At 36.1% G+C, this 15,732-nt stretch overlaps 1 protein-coding gene across 1 annotated transcript in view; it reads left to right on the forward strand.

Moving 5' to 3' along the window:
• LOC142348526 (uncharacterized) overlaps window positions 1-15,732 on the forward strand; it is a 127,293-nt gene that overhangs the window by 9,789 nt on the left and 101,772 nt on the right. Inside the window, exons 5-6 of the mRNA XM_075399899.1 lie at window positions 8,609-8,705; window positions 11,730-11,958. Coding sequence (XP_075256014.1) covers window positions 8,609-8,705; window positions 11,730-11,958 — 326 coding nt within the window. The remainder of the gene's footprint in view (window positions 1-8,608; window positions 8,706-11,729; window positions 11,959-15,732) is intronic.

A 15,732-nucleotide genomic window follows, 5' to 3' on the forward strand; every position in this document is an offset into this window, starting at 1 on the left:
ATGACGCAGGGAGCGTGAATACTCAAGAAACAACACTGAGACAAGAGGCCTCGGATGTTGGAGAAACAGCACAAGATGAAGGATCTACTGCAACAAGAGGGATTCACAGAGACTCAGAGTCACTGGAAGACAGTGACACAGAAGACTTCTCACAGTTAGAGACAGTTGGCTTCAATGAAGATGCATGGAAACACGCGGACAGAGCAGAGCCCAGACGAAGGACACGAGCAAGGAATGTTCCGCAATTTTTTGCAGAAGTCAGGACCCATCTTGCTGTGACTGAGGGCGACTATCTGGAACCCAAAACAGTCTACGAAGTCAAGCAAGGTGACGATTGGGACCATTGGCAACGGGCAATGAAGGACGAGGTCAAGGCACTCCAAGACAACGAGACTTGGAACCTAGTGAGACCACCCACAGACAGGGACGTCATACCGGGCAAATGGGTCTACAAAGTAAAATTGGGACCCAGTGGTCAAGTGGACAAACACAAAGCGCGCTATGTGGCGAAAGGCTTCAAACAAGTGGAAGGACTGAACTACTTTGAGACTTTTGCGCCTGCCTGCAAGCCAGAGACATTCAGGATTCTACTTCAGCTATCAGCGAAGCAGGGCCATGTGATTCACCAATTTGATGTCAAGACTGCTTTCCTGCACTCACCAATCGAGGAAGAAGTGTATCTGGAACAGCCACAGGAGTTTGTAAAGCGCGGATCAGATGGGGGAGAAGTTAGTATGTCGACTAAATAAATCAATTTATGGTTTGAAACAGGCTGCTAACAACTGGTACAAACAGCTGGCAAAATTCCTACTAAGACAGGGGTTCACCAGAAGCAGGAACGATCACAGCTTGTTCGCAAGATCAGAGGCAGAGGATCACACCTTCATCTTGGTCTGGGTTGACGACATCATAGTAGCATCAAGAAGTATGACAGTGGTCTCTGATGTCAAGAAGGCACTAGAAGCAACCTTTCACATGGAGGACAGAGGGAGACTACACTGGTTTCTGGGTCTAAGAATCAGACGAGAAGAGGGCAAAGTCACAGTCGACTAAGAACGCTACATAGAAACAATGCTTGAGCGGTTTCAAATAGATAAATTCAAACCCTCAAGAACTCCAGCTGATTTGAATTTGAAACTTCAGACAGCACAGAACGGAGACGAAGAAGTGGACCAGAGGATCTACAGAAGCTTGGTTGGATCACTTCTGTATCTGGCCAAACAGACGAGGCCAGACATCATGTTCACAGTCAACATTCTGTCCAGACACATGAATGCACCTACCAATCAACACTGGGTCTGCGGAAAACGACTTCTGCGATATCTTCAAGGTTCAAAAGGTTTAAAACTTACTTACACAAAAGAGGCTAGTTATGATTTAATGGGGGAAAGTGATGCAGACTGGTCTGGAGACGTGAACGACAGAAAATCAACAACGGGCTATTAATCAGAAGCAGAATATCAGGGCATGGCAGCAGCAGTTCAGGAAGCACTCTACCTGAAACAACTTCTAGAGGATTTTGGCATCCAACAGAAACGTCCAATAGCAATTGGAGAAGACAACCAAAGTTGTATCAGACTCTGCCAAAACCCAGTCATGCACAAAAGGAGCAAGCACGTCGAAACAAAGTTTCACTTCATCCGGGACAAGACGGAGGATGGGACTATTTCAATTCATTACGTCCCTACAGACAAAATGGCAGCGGACATCTTCACAAAGTCCTTACCCGTTTCGAAAGTGGAAACATTCAGAGCAGTTTTGATGGGAGCAGACTCTACGCAATCAGCTCAAGTCTGAGTGGAGGTATTAGAATATCGATCAAACTATAGTCTTAAACTTAGCGAGAATTAGAAAGAAAGTTTGACTTACCAGATTAGAAAGACAAGCAATATGACTTCGATCAAAGAAATTATATAAATGAATCGTCAAGAAATGGTGCTCAGAATCAATATTCGGTTCAAATTGGTGAATCTAGATAACTATTATTAGAGTTAGATTAATTGATGTAAAATCTTCACAGAATGTTTTAAATGATGATGATATCTCCGGAAGTGTGAATGATTTCTTAGAAAAGTGCAAATGCATTCCATTTATGGTTCCCTCTGCGACTGATTTGCAGAAGCAAACCATATTGGGTAACCTTTGCGACCCCCACTATGAATCACGGTGCTAAGATTAGTTTTGTATCTTGACTTTTTCACACTGATAATGGGTATATATACAGCTGATTTTTGAGTCCTTTTTCATCCCCAAATTCAAATCACCATCTTGATCTAATAATCAGATCTCTCCTGTAAATCTCTAAATTCTACTGTAAAATATCATTTTGTTATTATCTCATTTTTGAGAAATTAATTCTTTTACTTAGTTAAAAAACACTTTTTATTCCGCTTGCGAAAGTCCATAACCCAACATAAACCCAGCTTATCAACAATTTTTGGCTTGATTGTCTAGCAAATGAAGAAGAGTCAAAAAACCAAATATCTCGCATACTGATCAAAAGTAAATGGTTTATTAATTAATACAGCTGCTTCCAACTCAAACCACTTACGAAAGTAGATAATGCGATGTTAGTGGGCAGATCACATTTGCCATTATTTGCGTTCAATTATTTGGTTCTGTTAGATTGTGTTTTATTTTTTGACACAATTTTATTTGGACTTAATTGTCTGCCAAAAAAAGAAGAAATAGAATCTTTTTCAAAAAGTTCATATATTAATCGAAAATAATTCGTGGTTCCATTTAATAAATTTTTGAATATCCTCCCTTGTATTTTATGTTTTGAAAAAACGGCTATCGAATCAGTCACAGCAACAAGCAATGAACAAAAACATTCGATATGTTTGAGTGTGCTTTTCGGGGACGGCAATGATTTAATATGCGACCTGTAGTTAGTGAGTCTAAACAGCAAGTAGAAACAAAAGTACGGAAAAGTGTAAATAGAAAGAAAGTTTGACTTACCAGATTAGAAAGAAAAGCAATATGACTTCGATCAAAGAAATTATATAAATGAATCGTCAAGAAATGGTGCTCAGAATCAATATTCGGTTCAAATTGGTGAATCTAGATAACTATTATTAGAGTTAGATTAATTGATGTAAAATCTTCACAGAATGTTTTAAATGATGATGATATCTCCGGAAGTGTGAATGATTTCTTAGAAAAGTGCAAATGCATTCCATTTATGGTTCCCTCTGCGACTGATTTGCAGAAGCAAACCATATTGGGCAACCTTTGCGACCCCCACTATGAATCACGGTGCTAAGATTAGTTTTGTATCTTGACTTTTTCACACTGATAATGGGTATATATACAGCTGATTTTTGAGTCCTTTTTCTTCCCCAAATTCAAATCACCATCTTGATCTAATAATCAGATCTCTCCTGTAAATCTCTAAATTCTACTGTAAAATATCATTTTGTTATTCTCTCATTTTTGAGAAATTAATTCTTTTACTTAGTTAAAAAACGCTTTTTATTCCGCTTGCGAAAGTCCATAACCCAACATAAACCCAGCTTATCAACAATTTTTGGCTTGATTGTCTAGCAAATGAAGAAGAGTCAAAAAACCAAATATCTCGCATACTGATCAAAAGTAAATGGTTTATTAATTAATACAGCTGCTCCCAACTCAAACCACCTACGAAGGTAGATAATGCGATGTTAGTGGGCAGATCACATTTGCCATTATTTGCGTTCAGTTATTTGGTTCTGTTAGATTGTGTTTTATTTTTTGACACAATTTTATTTGGACTTAATTGTCTACCAAAAAAAGAAGAAATAGAAAACTTTTTCAAAAAGTTCATATATTAATCAAAAATAATTCGTGTTTCCATTTAATAAATTATTGAATATCCTCCCTTGTATTTTATGTTTTAAAAAAACGGCTATCGAATCAGTCAAAGCAACAAGCAATGAACAAAAACATTCGATATGTTTGAGTGTGCTTTTCGTGGACAGCAATGATTCAATATGCGACCTGTAGTTAGTGAGTCTAAACAGCAAGTAGACACAAAAGTACGGAAAAGTGTAAATACAAAAAATAAGTCAATATTTTTGTTCAAAGTATTTGATTTCACAGCCATGAAAAATTTTAGCTGTACCGGGAAAAATTTCAACCAAAATTGTTACATAGGTTCCTTTTTTTCCATAGGAAGCCGCTAAAACGGCAATTATCCAGAATATAACTTTCAACTACAAAAAAAAACAAAAGATAAAGAAAAACAAAAAATTCCATTAAATCCTGCAAGACGACGCTGTCAAAGCTTTTAAAGTCGGAATCTATTCACCAAAAAACTGACATACTCAAAAATGTGACAAGACAAGAAAATTAACCTCAAAGACCAGTATATGTCAAAAAAATCAAAAAAAAAATTATGAAAGTTTGTAGTATCAAAGCAGAACAATTACTTGAAACGTAAAACCGCCAAAAATATTAATGTGTAATCCATTAGAAAGACGATGCGACCTGCTTTTTTAAAACTTTTGCTACAATTTTACCAATAAAAGGGCAGTCGCAAAGCTCCATAATCCCTTGTTTATGTTGAAAATTTAAATCGTTTTAAAAAACAAAACGACCATTAATTTTCAAATGAAAATTAATAAAGTTCCTTCAAAACTAATTAGAAAGCCAATTCGACCGACTAGTATGCCTGGATATGTAAACAGTAATCAAAAACAGACAACCGTTTTTCTTAAAAAAGACCTCTGCTTCCACTACTGCAGCTATGTGGGCAATTCAATGACTTTTGATGTAAAAGCAGTAAATTTTTCTTTGCGCTTTCACCGCATTCTCCACAAAATCACAATGTTTCATTTAAAATTTGCTTCCAATGATACTTGTGCTTATTTAAATATGAAACTTCGTGTGGTTTTTTGTTTTTAACGGTGAATTCTCTTTTCACCGCTCTCAACGCAATGACCGCTATTCTTACATCTTTTTTGCTGCATTTTCTGCTGCAACAAAGCAGAACAAAGCAACAATGCAGAAATGCGGATAAAAGGTGGCTATGCGAAACAGAATACATATACAAAATTTCTGTGTATTGAATAGTCTGCCTAATAAAAAAACGAAGTTTTTGTCCTATTTATTAGATTTTGAGATAGCAGCATTTAGCAGTAGTAACAGCACTGCCTGAATTTATGCTGTAAAACTTTTTTAGTTGTAACTCTGGAATTTTCCCGCAAACTCTTCATAACGCCGCAAAACTTTGCCTGAGAGTGTGCACAATTTGACCAATTTCGAAACAAAATTCGATGTGAATACATGAGTGAGATTCACAAAACTTCTCATAGATTTGGGATGCATGCGCAATATGCTCATGGGAAAAACCGCGGCAGCCAATTTCTGTTTAGGTATGACTCAATTTAGGTAGATAGTTGACATACCAGAAATTGCCATTGGCCAGACGGAAGGCGCGAACAAAATTTTTTCTAGACCTTTGACTTGGGTCGCACCGCACCCCCTGTCCGCAACCCAAGTCGATCTGGCCAACACCTGTCTTGGGTCGCGGACTTCATCTGGTAACTAAGTTGCTTCAGTCTGAAATTTAGTTTGCTGCTAATATAAAAGCGATTTATCAATCAAATCAGTTTTGGAGAAGCGATTTATCAATCAAATCAATCAAATCGTAGTTGTTAAGATGCAAGGCTGCTATTTTGGAGCTTGTGCTATGTGTCATCAATACATCATTGATGCCCAATTAATTGGAGAACATCTATGCACTATTATGTATCTTTGCGCGAAACAGACCTTCAATGGTTAAGAGAAGAAGTGACAAAACAAAAGGAAGCAAAGAAAAGCAGCCGAATTTCAACACACAAAAAACTAAAAACTGAAAACTGATTTATTTATCTTAAACGCTTGTATCATCATTATTAAATCAAATAAGCGAAATGATTTCCTGAGTATACTTAAGGCGTCAAGATCTCTTGTCAAGCATAACCCACTGGTATTCTCAATACAGCCACTGGAAGCCCCTAAACCGTCAACTGAAGGGTGTGTAATAGATATTACCCGTTTTAGCAACTGGAATCGGTTGATAAGAGTGACTGCGTACTGCTTCCTTTTCCGCGACCTTTGCAAGAAGCGAAGCAAACATTTGGCTCCCTCTCATCATACTTTTGCGTACAGGTATCTGATCCAGGTATCGCAGATTGAAAATTTTGCAGACGAAATATCTGCTCTACGTAAGGGAAAAGAAATTTCAGCATCAAGTCGTTTGAAAGACCTTTGTCCGTATGTTGACAATAATGATCAGCTCCGCGCCGAAGGTCGGTTGTCCAAGGCAATGGTTTTAGAGACTGCCCGACGCCCAATCATTCTGGATGGTCTAAGACCAATTGTGAAGTTGCTCATCAAGAATTTTCTCCTTACTAACACTCACTCAGGAGTTGAACAAACGCGCTGCCTCCTTATGCAATACTATTGGACTTTGAAATGCCGAGCTGTCGTTAGGCAGACAGTCCGCCAATGCATTCCTTGTCGGCGAATGATACAGGAAATCCAGCAACCTCAAATGTCTGATCTACCATGCGAGCGGTTACCAATTGAGCACCACTTTGTCTTTGCGACGACAGGACTCGACTTCATAGGTCCTTTCCCCGTATCTCCATGCGGCAGACACGCTACACGCTACGTACTTCTGTTCACCTGCTTGGTGGTGAGAGCAGTCCACTTGGAGATAGCAGAAAACCTGCCCACAGACTCAACAATGAATTGCATCCGCAGATTCATTAGTCGCCGCGGAAAGCCAAAAAAATTTCTCTCCGACAACGGGAAATCTTTTGTCAGCTCTTGTTCGGAACTAAAGAAAGGTATCGAAGCACTCAGAGCATCAAAGAAATTTGCCTCAAAACGCCATATTCTTGATATTGAAATTGAATGGAAGTATAATCCTCCCCTTGCACCACATTTTGGTGGCAGTTGGGAAAGGTTAATTCAGGTGTTCAAATTGTCTTTGTACAAGGTCATTGGATCAAGAACACTAACACATGAAACGTTGTCTACCTTCAATCGCGAAATAGAATCTAACATAAACTCTCGTCCCCTCACATAGACTTCGAGTGACATTAATGATCCACTTCCCCTAACACCAAACCATTTTCTTTTGGGCAGACCCAGTGTTAATTTTCCACCTGGTGTTTTTTCCGAGAGAAAGATTACAATCTCAAAGTCTTGGAGAACTTCACAACACTTGGCCGAACACTTCTGGAACAGATTTCTTAGAGAATATATCCCAAACCAGCAGAAACGTTCGAAATGGACTAAAGGTTGTCCGAATTTACAAATAGGCGATCTAGCTTGGGTTTTAGAGGCTTTCACGCCTCGAGGTCTTTGGCCACTGGCCAAAGTCAGTGAAGTATATCCTAGTTCGGACCCAATTGTCAGATCCGTTAAACTAAAAACCGCATTTGGGGGAAAAATGTTGTTAAATTAAGCAAAGTTCTAGCTGACTAATTTTTATCATTGATTCAAACACTAATTTACAAGGTTCGCCTCTTTGTTAGTTCTGTTATCAGGAAAAGAACAATTTTTGCATGACAATTTGTACTCAAATTCTGCTTTTTCTGCGCGGGTAGAAAAGTTGCTACACCGTAGCAACCTGTTATTCCCCTCAGAGCGTTCGGACATCTATATTTTGACCTCCTCATTAAATTTTCTGCGGACCCGCAGTTTTGCGAAATGTTTACTTTATTTTTTTTTGCGTTTATCGGTTTATTACGCTTTTTAACCGCTTATTCTCACGTACTTCGTTTATCTTCGCAAAAACGTTCATTGAAATCCGTAAGTTGATTTTCTTGCGTAACGTCAGTTATTCGTTTATCTCGAAACTTGTTTCTTTGTTAATGGGTCACCAAGTTTGCATTTTCAACCAAGAATTGTCTTTAATTTTATGGACTTACTTTACTATTCTTTGCAATCCTGCAAATGGGGCCGGCTATGTCATCAATACATCATTGATGCCCAATTAATTAGAGAACATCTATGCACTATTATGGATCTTTGCCCGAAACAGACCTTCAATGGTTAAGTGAAGAAGTGACAAAACAAAAGGAAGCAAAGAAAAGCAGGCGAATTTCAACACACAAAAAACTAAAAAACTGAGAACTGATTTATTTATCTTAAACGCTTGTATCATCATTATTAATTCAAATAAGCAAAATGATTTCCTGAGTATACTTAAGGCGGTCAATGTGACACTATGGAACCTCTATCGGAACATCATTTTGGCTACCATAAAAACTTCTAAGCTGCTCCTCTTTAAATTAAATAGCTCCGCCTATCGTTCGAGAGCAATTCGTCTGACGTGTCGATTTATGATTTTATAACCTAAATAATGCGTGATGTACATTTTTCGCATTCTTTCCCATTATAGCCCCCTCCCCTATTATGGTATAATTACCATGATGGGGGGCTATAGTTTTTCAGTTTTTCTGACCACTAAGCTGGGGGGGGCTATAATAGGAAAGACCCCATTTTTTAGCCAATCTTCAGTGGTTGGCCAGAATCTGAAATTTAGTCTTAAAATGATTTCAATGTTTTCTTGAGTCATGGTTTACGAACAGAAATTTTTTATGACCTGATTATGCGTGCTGTATACTTTCAGCCCATCTTCAGTGGTCAGTCAGAGTCTGGGAGACAGAGATGAATTTGCAGTGAAGAGAAGTGACGATGGATCTGTCAGTCTTGGCATGAAAGTCCAGGTCTCGTCTCAATTCTAACTTCTCATTGAACGAATCCAAATATAGGAACTTGAATATATTTATGATTGTGTATCGTCTTAGTCTATTTCCTGGTAGTTCTTCCTTTTTAAATTAGAGTTATTTCCCGGTGGGAAGTTGGTTGCTTTACGAAGGTGTGCTTTTGAAAAATAAAAAAAGCGTAAAATTATCTTTGATAGTGTAGATAGAGCTTGTCATTTTTGACTAAAACATGGCAAATTAAGAAGCATAACGATTAGGTCAAGTACTTTTGGTTTGAAAAATATCGAATGAACAGTCATCAGAAATTGTTTATTAGATCTTACATATAATCAACATATAATTGATCTAATGTTTTTCCCCAATATATACTCCCTCAAAAGGGGGAATATATATGCGGGCGTTTTCTTCTCCTGTCAAATTTTACTTTTTGTTTACGGATCATAGAGGAAAAAGAGAGGCATCATTTTGAGCCCTTGGAGGCTAATTTTGATTTTTATTAAAAACTACAAATTTAACACAGGGGAAGAAGGGGTGTTGTTTGAAAAACTTGACGAAGAGGAAGAAAGAAACACTGGGAATAAATTATCATAATAGTTTAGTTGTGATGATGAAATTGTCAATATATTATATTAAAAATAAATAGATTGTATTAAAAAAATACTCAAATACAAAACCAAATGAAAGCTTTAATAGCCGAAAACTTAAATTTTTTTTCGTCAATATTTTTTCACAACCATATGCCGTCACAATTACTTGGAATCATCTTTTTGTTCATTTGTTCATGAAAATTGGACTGACTTGCGTGACTGAAATCAATGTTTTTCTCTTGTAGTTAGGTGACTTTTTTTGGTTTTTGACATTTGCTTGATGATGCTTTTGATAACGCGTGACTTACCTCGTACCCAAAATTGACTTCCTGACTCTCAAATTGACTTTCTACTTCAATTAAAGGAGATAAAGTCAAATGAGTTTGTGTCTATCTAATTTAAGGTTATGTAAAAGCAGCTAAAAAAGCAGCAACAAGTTATTCAGATTCTTAATCGAAATAACATCTAAGCGATTAATTAAAAGAGGACAATTTCTTTGTAGTCTCTTTTTTGTTTATCTTTTCCATACAGCAGATCTACAATTTTGTCGCGGCTATTTTCAAGCAATATGGCGGTTATCTTTACACTTAAATTGTTTTGTGTGTCTCAACAGGTTTCCAATGCAGGCAAAAAAATTAATACTTGGGAATACAAAAAATATAAACAGGATGAAAATATATCACGAAAAAAATCAGGTTTTTCGTTTTCCAGTGGGAACTGACACTAGCATTTTTAAAACTGTAGTATTTTAATTGTTTTGTTGGGTTTTACTGCACGAAATTTGGTCCACTTCAAAAAATATCACACTCCTGATGTACACCAAAACTGTAGGATCAACTTTTCTAGAGAACAAGGAAAAACATGAAACTGAAAAACTTCATACTTTTTTTAACGGTTTTTCCGTAAAACTCACTTCATGTGCTAATTAGGGGCGGTGATTTGTGGACTATATGGTTCAACAAAGGCAGGATATGTGCTCTTTAATTTTTTTTTTCATTTAAGAGAAGCAAAAGTGAAAAACAAACAAATTTTTGTCAATTTTTATGGACCAAAAACTAAATGAAACTCGCAAGTTCATTTGAGATCTGATATAAACTATAAATCACAAATTTGACTGGATATCGCATGCTTGAGAAAAAAACAGCTGTTTTTTTCGTTTCCCGTTAAATTTTTCTGATGCTACAACTGACCTCCTAGAATCTAAACGCTCAACTTAATTACGGTTGAGTGACTATCTCAGCAAGAATTTGAATGGGTTGTATTAAAAAGCAAACTTTTAGACCATATTTTGATTTCATTGAGAATAACTAAAAGTCGGGGATTTTTTTCGAACTCTAGAAGTTCACATTTTTTTCAATTCCATCGTTTATATGTGAGCAAATTCACGGTAGTTCTTGTAACCCTACGTCCCAATTTCAAATGTTTTGATTGACGTTAAAGTTTGCGAACTCGTTCTATTAAGGGCCATTGAAGAATAGAACAAGAAAAATAACCACTTGAAAGAAAAAATATATTTCTGCATTTTTAAAAGAAATATGGGCTCAAATTCACTTCCATCTTTGCGCTGTTTTGTTGGACTTGTATTATTCAAATTACTATGTGGTCTGTTATACGATATATTAGAGTTTTTTCTGGATCTTTTCAATGTGATCAATTCAAACAATAAAAACGCTTTTATTGTTTGCACAAAAAAAGTTTTTTTGTGCAGTAGATTTTTTAATCTTTGCTTTCGCTAAAAGATTTCCAATTTCATTTCTTCCATGTTATTAATTCTTCATGACGACTGCTAACTGAGTTGATCACCTATAGGAACTTTGAAACAACATCACAAATCATTTGTGAAAAAACTGAGCAACAAGTTATGTGTTTCAAAACTGCTCCATTCTTTCAAATGCCGATTTTTTTTACATTTAAAGATTCCTTCCCCAATGATCTAAAACAAATTAGAACATGAAAATTTTTTACACTTGAACCAAAGATCGTGAGTTAATTGATATGCAAAACAGATACGTCACTTTCGATTAGAAAAACAAAAAAACTTACGGTTTTTGCTTCGATTTGTAACGTAATTATTGAAAAAAATCCTATTCGTTTTGATTCAAATAGTACATAATTCAAAGTTTTGTGGATATAAGACACATGAATTAAAAAGAATCCGAAATTCACTTCTCGCCAAAAAGACAAACGTGACCTAGCAGTTGACTATAATTATTTTTACTTTACAATAATTTACTCTTTAAGTTTTACCTTATACAATTGATAATTTAATCGAGGTTTCATCAATATCGCAATAATAAATTAACATAAGGATCCCGAATTGTTCATTTTTTCAAAAAAGTCGTACTCGATACAGATTTGGAAAAACTGCTTCAATTTGACTTTCTAAGCAATTATAGTCAAAAAAAGTTTTTGTATCCCAACAAGGCGATGCTTTCAGGAAAAAGAAATAGTGCTTCACTGGGAAGAGGGCATGGACAAACCATCCGTCTCTGATCGGAGTTTTGAAGAAGTGTTTGGGCAGCCGGGATGTCAGACAGAGACAACAACAGGGTTCAGGTTCGACAAATCGGGCATGTCAAATGAATCTCAAGACACCAGAGAGACAAAATCCGGCAGTTTGTTGAGCCGGACAACTACACAACATCAGTTCTCTGCAATACCAACAAGTTAGTTTAAAAAATTTAAAAAATTATAAAAGGTACAGAAAATGTTTTAAAAGGTATAGAAAATCGGAACCGATTGTGTAGGTACTATAGCGAAAGCATAAATAAGGTCGCGCTCTATTGATACCTTAAACAAGGCCCATTGACTTTATGAAAATACGCATGAGGTGTTAGAAGGCTGTGAGAGAATAAACAAATGTAAAAGTGTGCATAAGATAAGCTGGACAAGAATCACTGCTTGTCTTATGGTTTTGAACATCAAGGAAATAAGGAGTTTTCTTTGTTGAAGTTTCAGAAACCAAAACAAGAACTTACCCGACTGACGGTATTGATGTTCCAGTCCATAAATAATGACCGTAAAACTAAACATGATTCTAAATCTAATCGCTTTGGAGCTATCATTATCGCATTCACCTTATGAAATAAAATCCAGCTCTAAAATCTTTTCGCATATCAATCATGTAAAAAAATCTTTAGCTAATCTAATTTTTTGTTTGGACAAGTTTATAAATTTGAGCTAATTTTTGTATATTTTCAGATCAAAACTTAATTTAAAACAAATTATTATATTCTTTGACTCGTGTTAGAGAACGACAGCTGGTTCAAAGTATACTTGGCTAGACAGCTGAAGCCTTGAGGAACATAAAGAAAAAGAACAATGGTCGCAAAAACTGCTTAAGTTTGAGAGTTTAAGACCAGTTGATGTATAATAATTGAATATCAGAATTAGGGGGACAATTTCAATAGTCGAGTCAATTTTGCAAACAAAATTTCCGGTGAAACCGAAGTCAAGCATCCGTTTATTGTTGAGTCAAAAACCAAGACATTGTTTTTTGCCCAGCCACAATTGAGGCAGTTTAAGTCGGGACTTTCTAATACGTCAAGCTGCATTCTCATGTTGGCCTATTGTTTGGCAGAGGATGGTCTCCTAAAGGCTAAAATTCGTTGAGAACCATTTCTTCATAAGACCAGGCCTCAATTTGGATACTTAAAAAGCATTCAAAACTTTTTTGAAAAAAAACAAACAAGTTTTTTGTTCAATGACGAGTTGAAATTTTGAATTATTCAATACATAAGAGGTAGGCCAACTCAAGTCATGCAATATTCTAACAACGTAAAAACAAAACATTCAAGTACATTGCAGTAGGTGAATCTTGGCCACTTGAAAACAAGAATTTTCTGCCATAAAAAAATATCTGATGCATTTTACAGCTAGTAAGTCAAGTGTCACATATTTAGAAAAAACAATTTATCTTAAATTGCAAAATCAGCCAGAATTTTTACATTTGAGAGATATTATGGTCTCCCAAGACGAAAAAATACTCTCGGACTCTCACAACATCGAAAATAGTGCACTTTTGTAATTTTGATTTTTCTTCGGAGTGTTGTAAACAGAAGTTACATAACTTCGTTGGTTTTCTTTCTTTCGGCGTCGAAATCGGTAAGTTAACCACCGATAAGAGCGATGGAAACTGCATGGATATAGTCACGCATTTTCACAAAGAAAATGTAATAGTTTTCCGAAAATCGATTGTTTATTTCCTCACAAATTAGCTTATAATTGTTCTTGCTTGTTAGTAACTAAATAAATCTAAGCGAGAATATTAACCAATCAGAATCGAGTATTTAAATTACGTATAGAATTGCGTCTAATATACATAAAAAGTTCCGGAAAAGTTCGTATAACCTAATTTTAAGTAAATAATAGCATGATTTGTATCGAATAAGGCGGTTTTAGGCTTAATATTTTTAGGTTCTCTAGACGATTGTTGATCGATTATGAACTGATTCTGACGTCAATGACATCAGACAAAAACCAGTAAAAGAGCATCAAAAATCCTTGCCGTCTAAACTCTCACTTGTTGCTGTGTTCGCCAATACTTATACGTTGCTATGTACGAACGATACTTAATACGTTATAGTCTTAATGCGTTGTTAATATTGATTGCTCGCTAAACGTTGCTTCATAATGATTTATAGTCGATTTTGATCGTTTGCTACATAGTACGAAAAGATTGAATTGAAACTCCAAAACGGTAGACTGTTTTACTTCCCAGCTACATTTTGGTGCCACTCCTTACTGAGCCACATTTAGGCAAATTTACTTGTAATTATATTGGTAACTTTAATCTTGGCAGCCTATTCGGGCTGCGCTTCAGTGGATATTTCTTTCGGACGAGCTTTTCTGTTGCGAGTCTGTTCGCAACTTATTATTTCGTAACGATGGATCATGCTTGGAATTGTTCAGTTGGGACATGGTTGGTATCAACAAACAACAGTTCACCGTGTGCTACATCAATTTCAAAGTGTAGCGAGTCCTCCTCTCTGCCGACTACATTGCCAACGATTTGGACATTGACGAAGATGTTGATGTCATTGGGCTATCCGGAGCACGCCCTATCAATTTTTGCCATGCAACTCCGTGTTGAAGTTGGTACTAAAGGAAAACACGTATTAGATAGTAGCTTTGCTGATTGGAGCAAACTGTTTCTCAAAATACGAAAAGCAGGGCTTAATCAATCCAATAGACTGGTTTTTGGAAACTGAAGTTACAGCTACTACAACACAATATTGAAGTTGTAAATTCAGCGCTACCACCAAAAAGAAAACTGTAAGACAGAACCGAAACGGTTTTTAGTTTTCTTTTTGCAGTAAAGTATTTAGATAGTTTAGACGGCAAGTTCGGCCCCAAACACTGGTATTGATAAGAGTGGATATTTGACTGTAATCCTTTTTGTAATCGGTCACCAATAACCTTCACAGTTGATTTTTTTTGAGTTTAAAAACATCAAGGTTCGGAGTTTGATCAAATCTTCCGATATTCACAAATCCTTTTCCGCCAGATTGTAAAGAAAAGCGAGTCGTACTATCTTGACAAGTCTCAGTTAAATAAAATATTTTTTGGAGAAGGGAGCTGAGAAACTTTTCTAAGAGCAAAAAACATCGATTTTGAAAATTTTTCGTCGAAGGTTGGGAAATTCAGACAAATTGATCCATTAGGGCTGCATAGCAAAAAATCGACCTCAGATATGAGATAAAAATGTGAGAACATAATGCTAAATTGTTCAATTTTGAAAATCTTTGGTTAATTTTGAGGCAAATCAAAAAATTTAGAAAATCAGTACCGAATATTGATAAATCGTATTTTTGAGCTTAAATCCATCCAATTTACTGGACTACCGTTCCGTAATCAAGAATTTGCAGAAAAAATTGACCAGAATTTTGAAAAAAAAATTGACTAAAGCATAAAAATTTTGACAAATTCGTCAAAATTATTGTTTTCAACGAGAAGGTTCGTTAATTGAGTGAAACTTATTACACAGAAAGTTGTGAAAATTTTCACAACCTCCGGCCTACAAAAAATTATCGAATTCCCATAATTTTTCTCGTCAATCGTTTATATACCGTTTTTCGTCCGCGTTCTTTTCGTTCTTTAACTTTCCAATTCTCCGTGTTCCGTTTTTTTTCCAATACCGTCGCTCTCCCAAAACTTCGCTTTTCGTTTTCTTCGCTACTTTTCCGATTTTCGATGTAGTATGTCATATGTGATGAAGTATGTTGTTTTTTTTGCTGTAGTATGTTGAGTATGCTAGTCTGCTGGTTTGTTGTTTAGGTCTTATAGCTTACTAGGGTGTGACTTAAGTTTATTCTCGAGTTACGGCTGGATTATCCTGGACTTTTTCAACTTCACTAATTTACTAGCCCCCCTGTTGTAGTATATTAGTTTTTGCTGCTGTATGTTTGCGTGTAACTGTATGATTGTTAGTTGGTTTGGTT

This window comes from Convolutriloba macropyga, chromosome 10 (assembly GCF_964194025.1).
Source record: "Convolutriloba macropyga chromosome 10, txConMacr16.3, whole genome shotgun sequence".
Classification (NCBI taxonomy): domain Eukaryota; kingdom Metazoa; phylum Xenacoelomorpha; order Acoela; family Convolutidae; genus Convolutriloba; species Convolutriloba macropyga.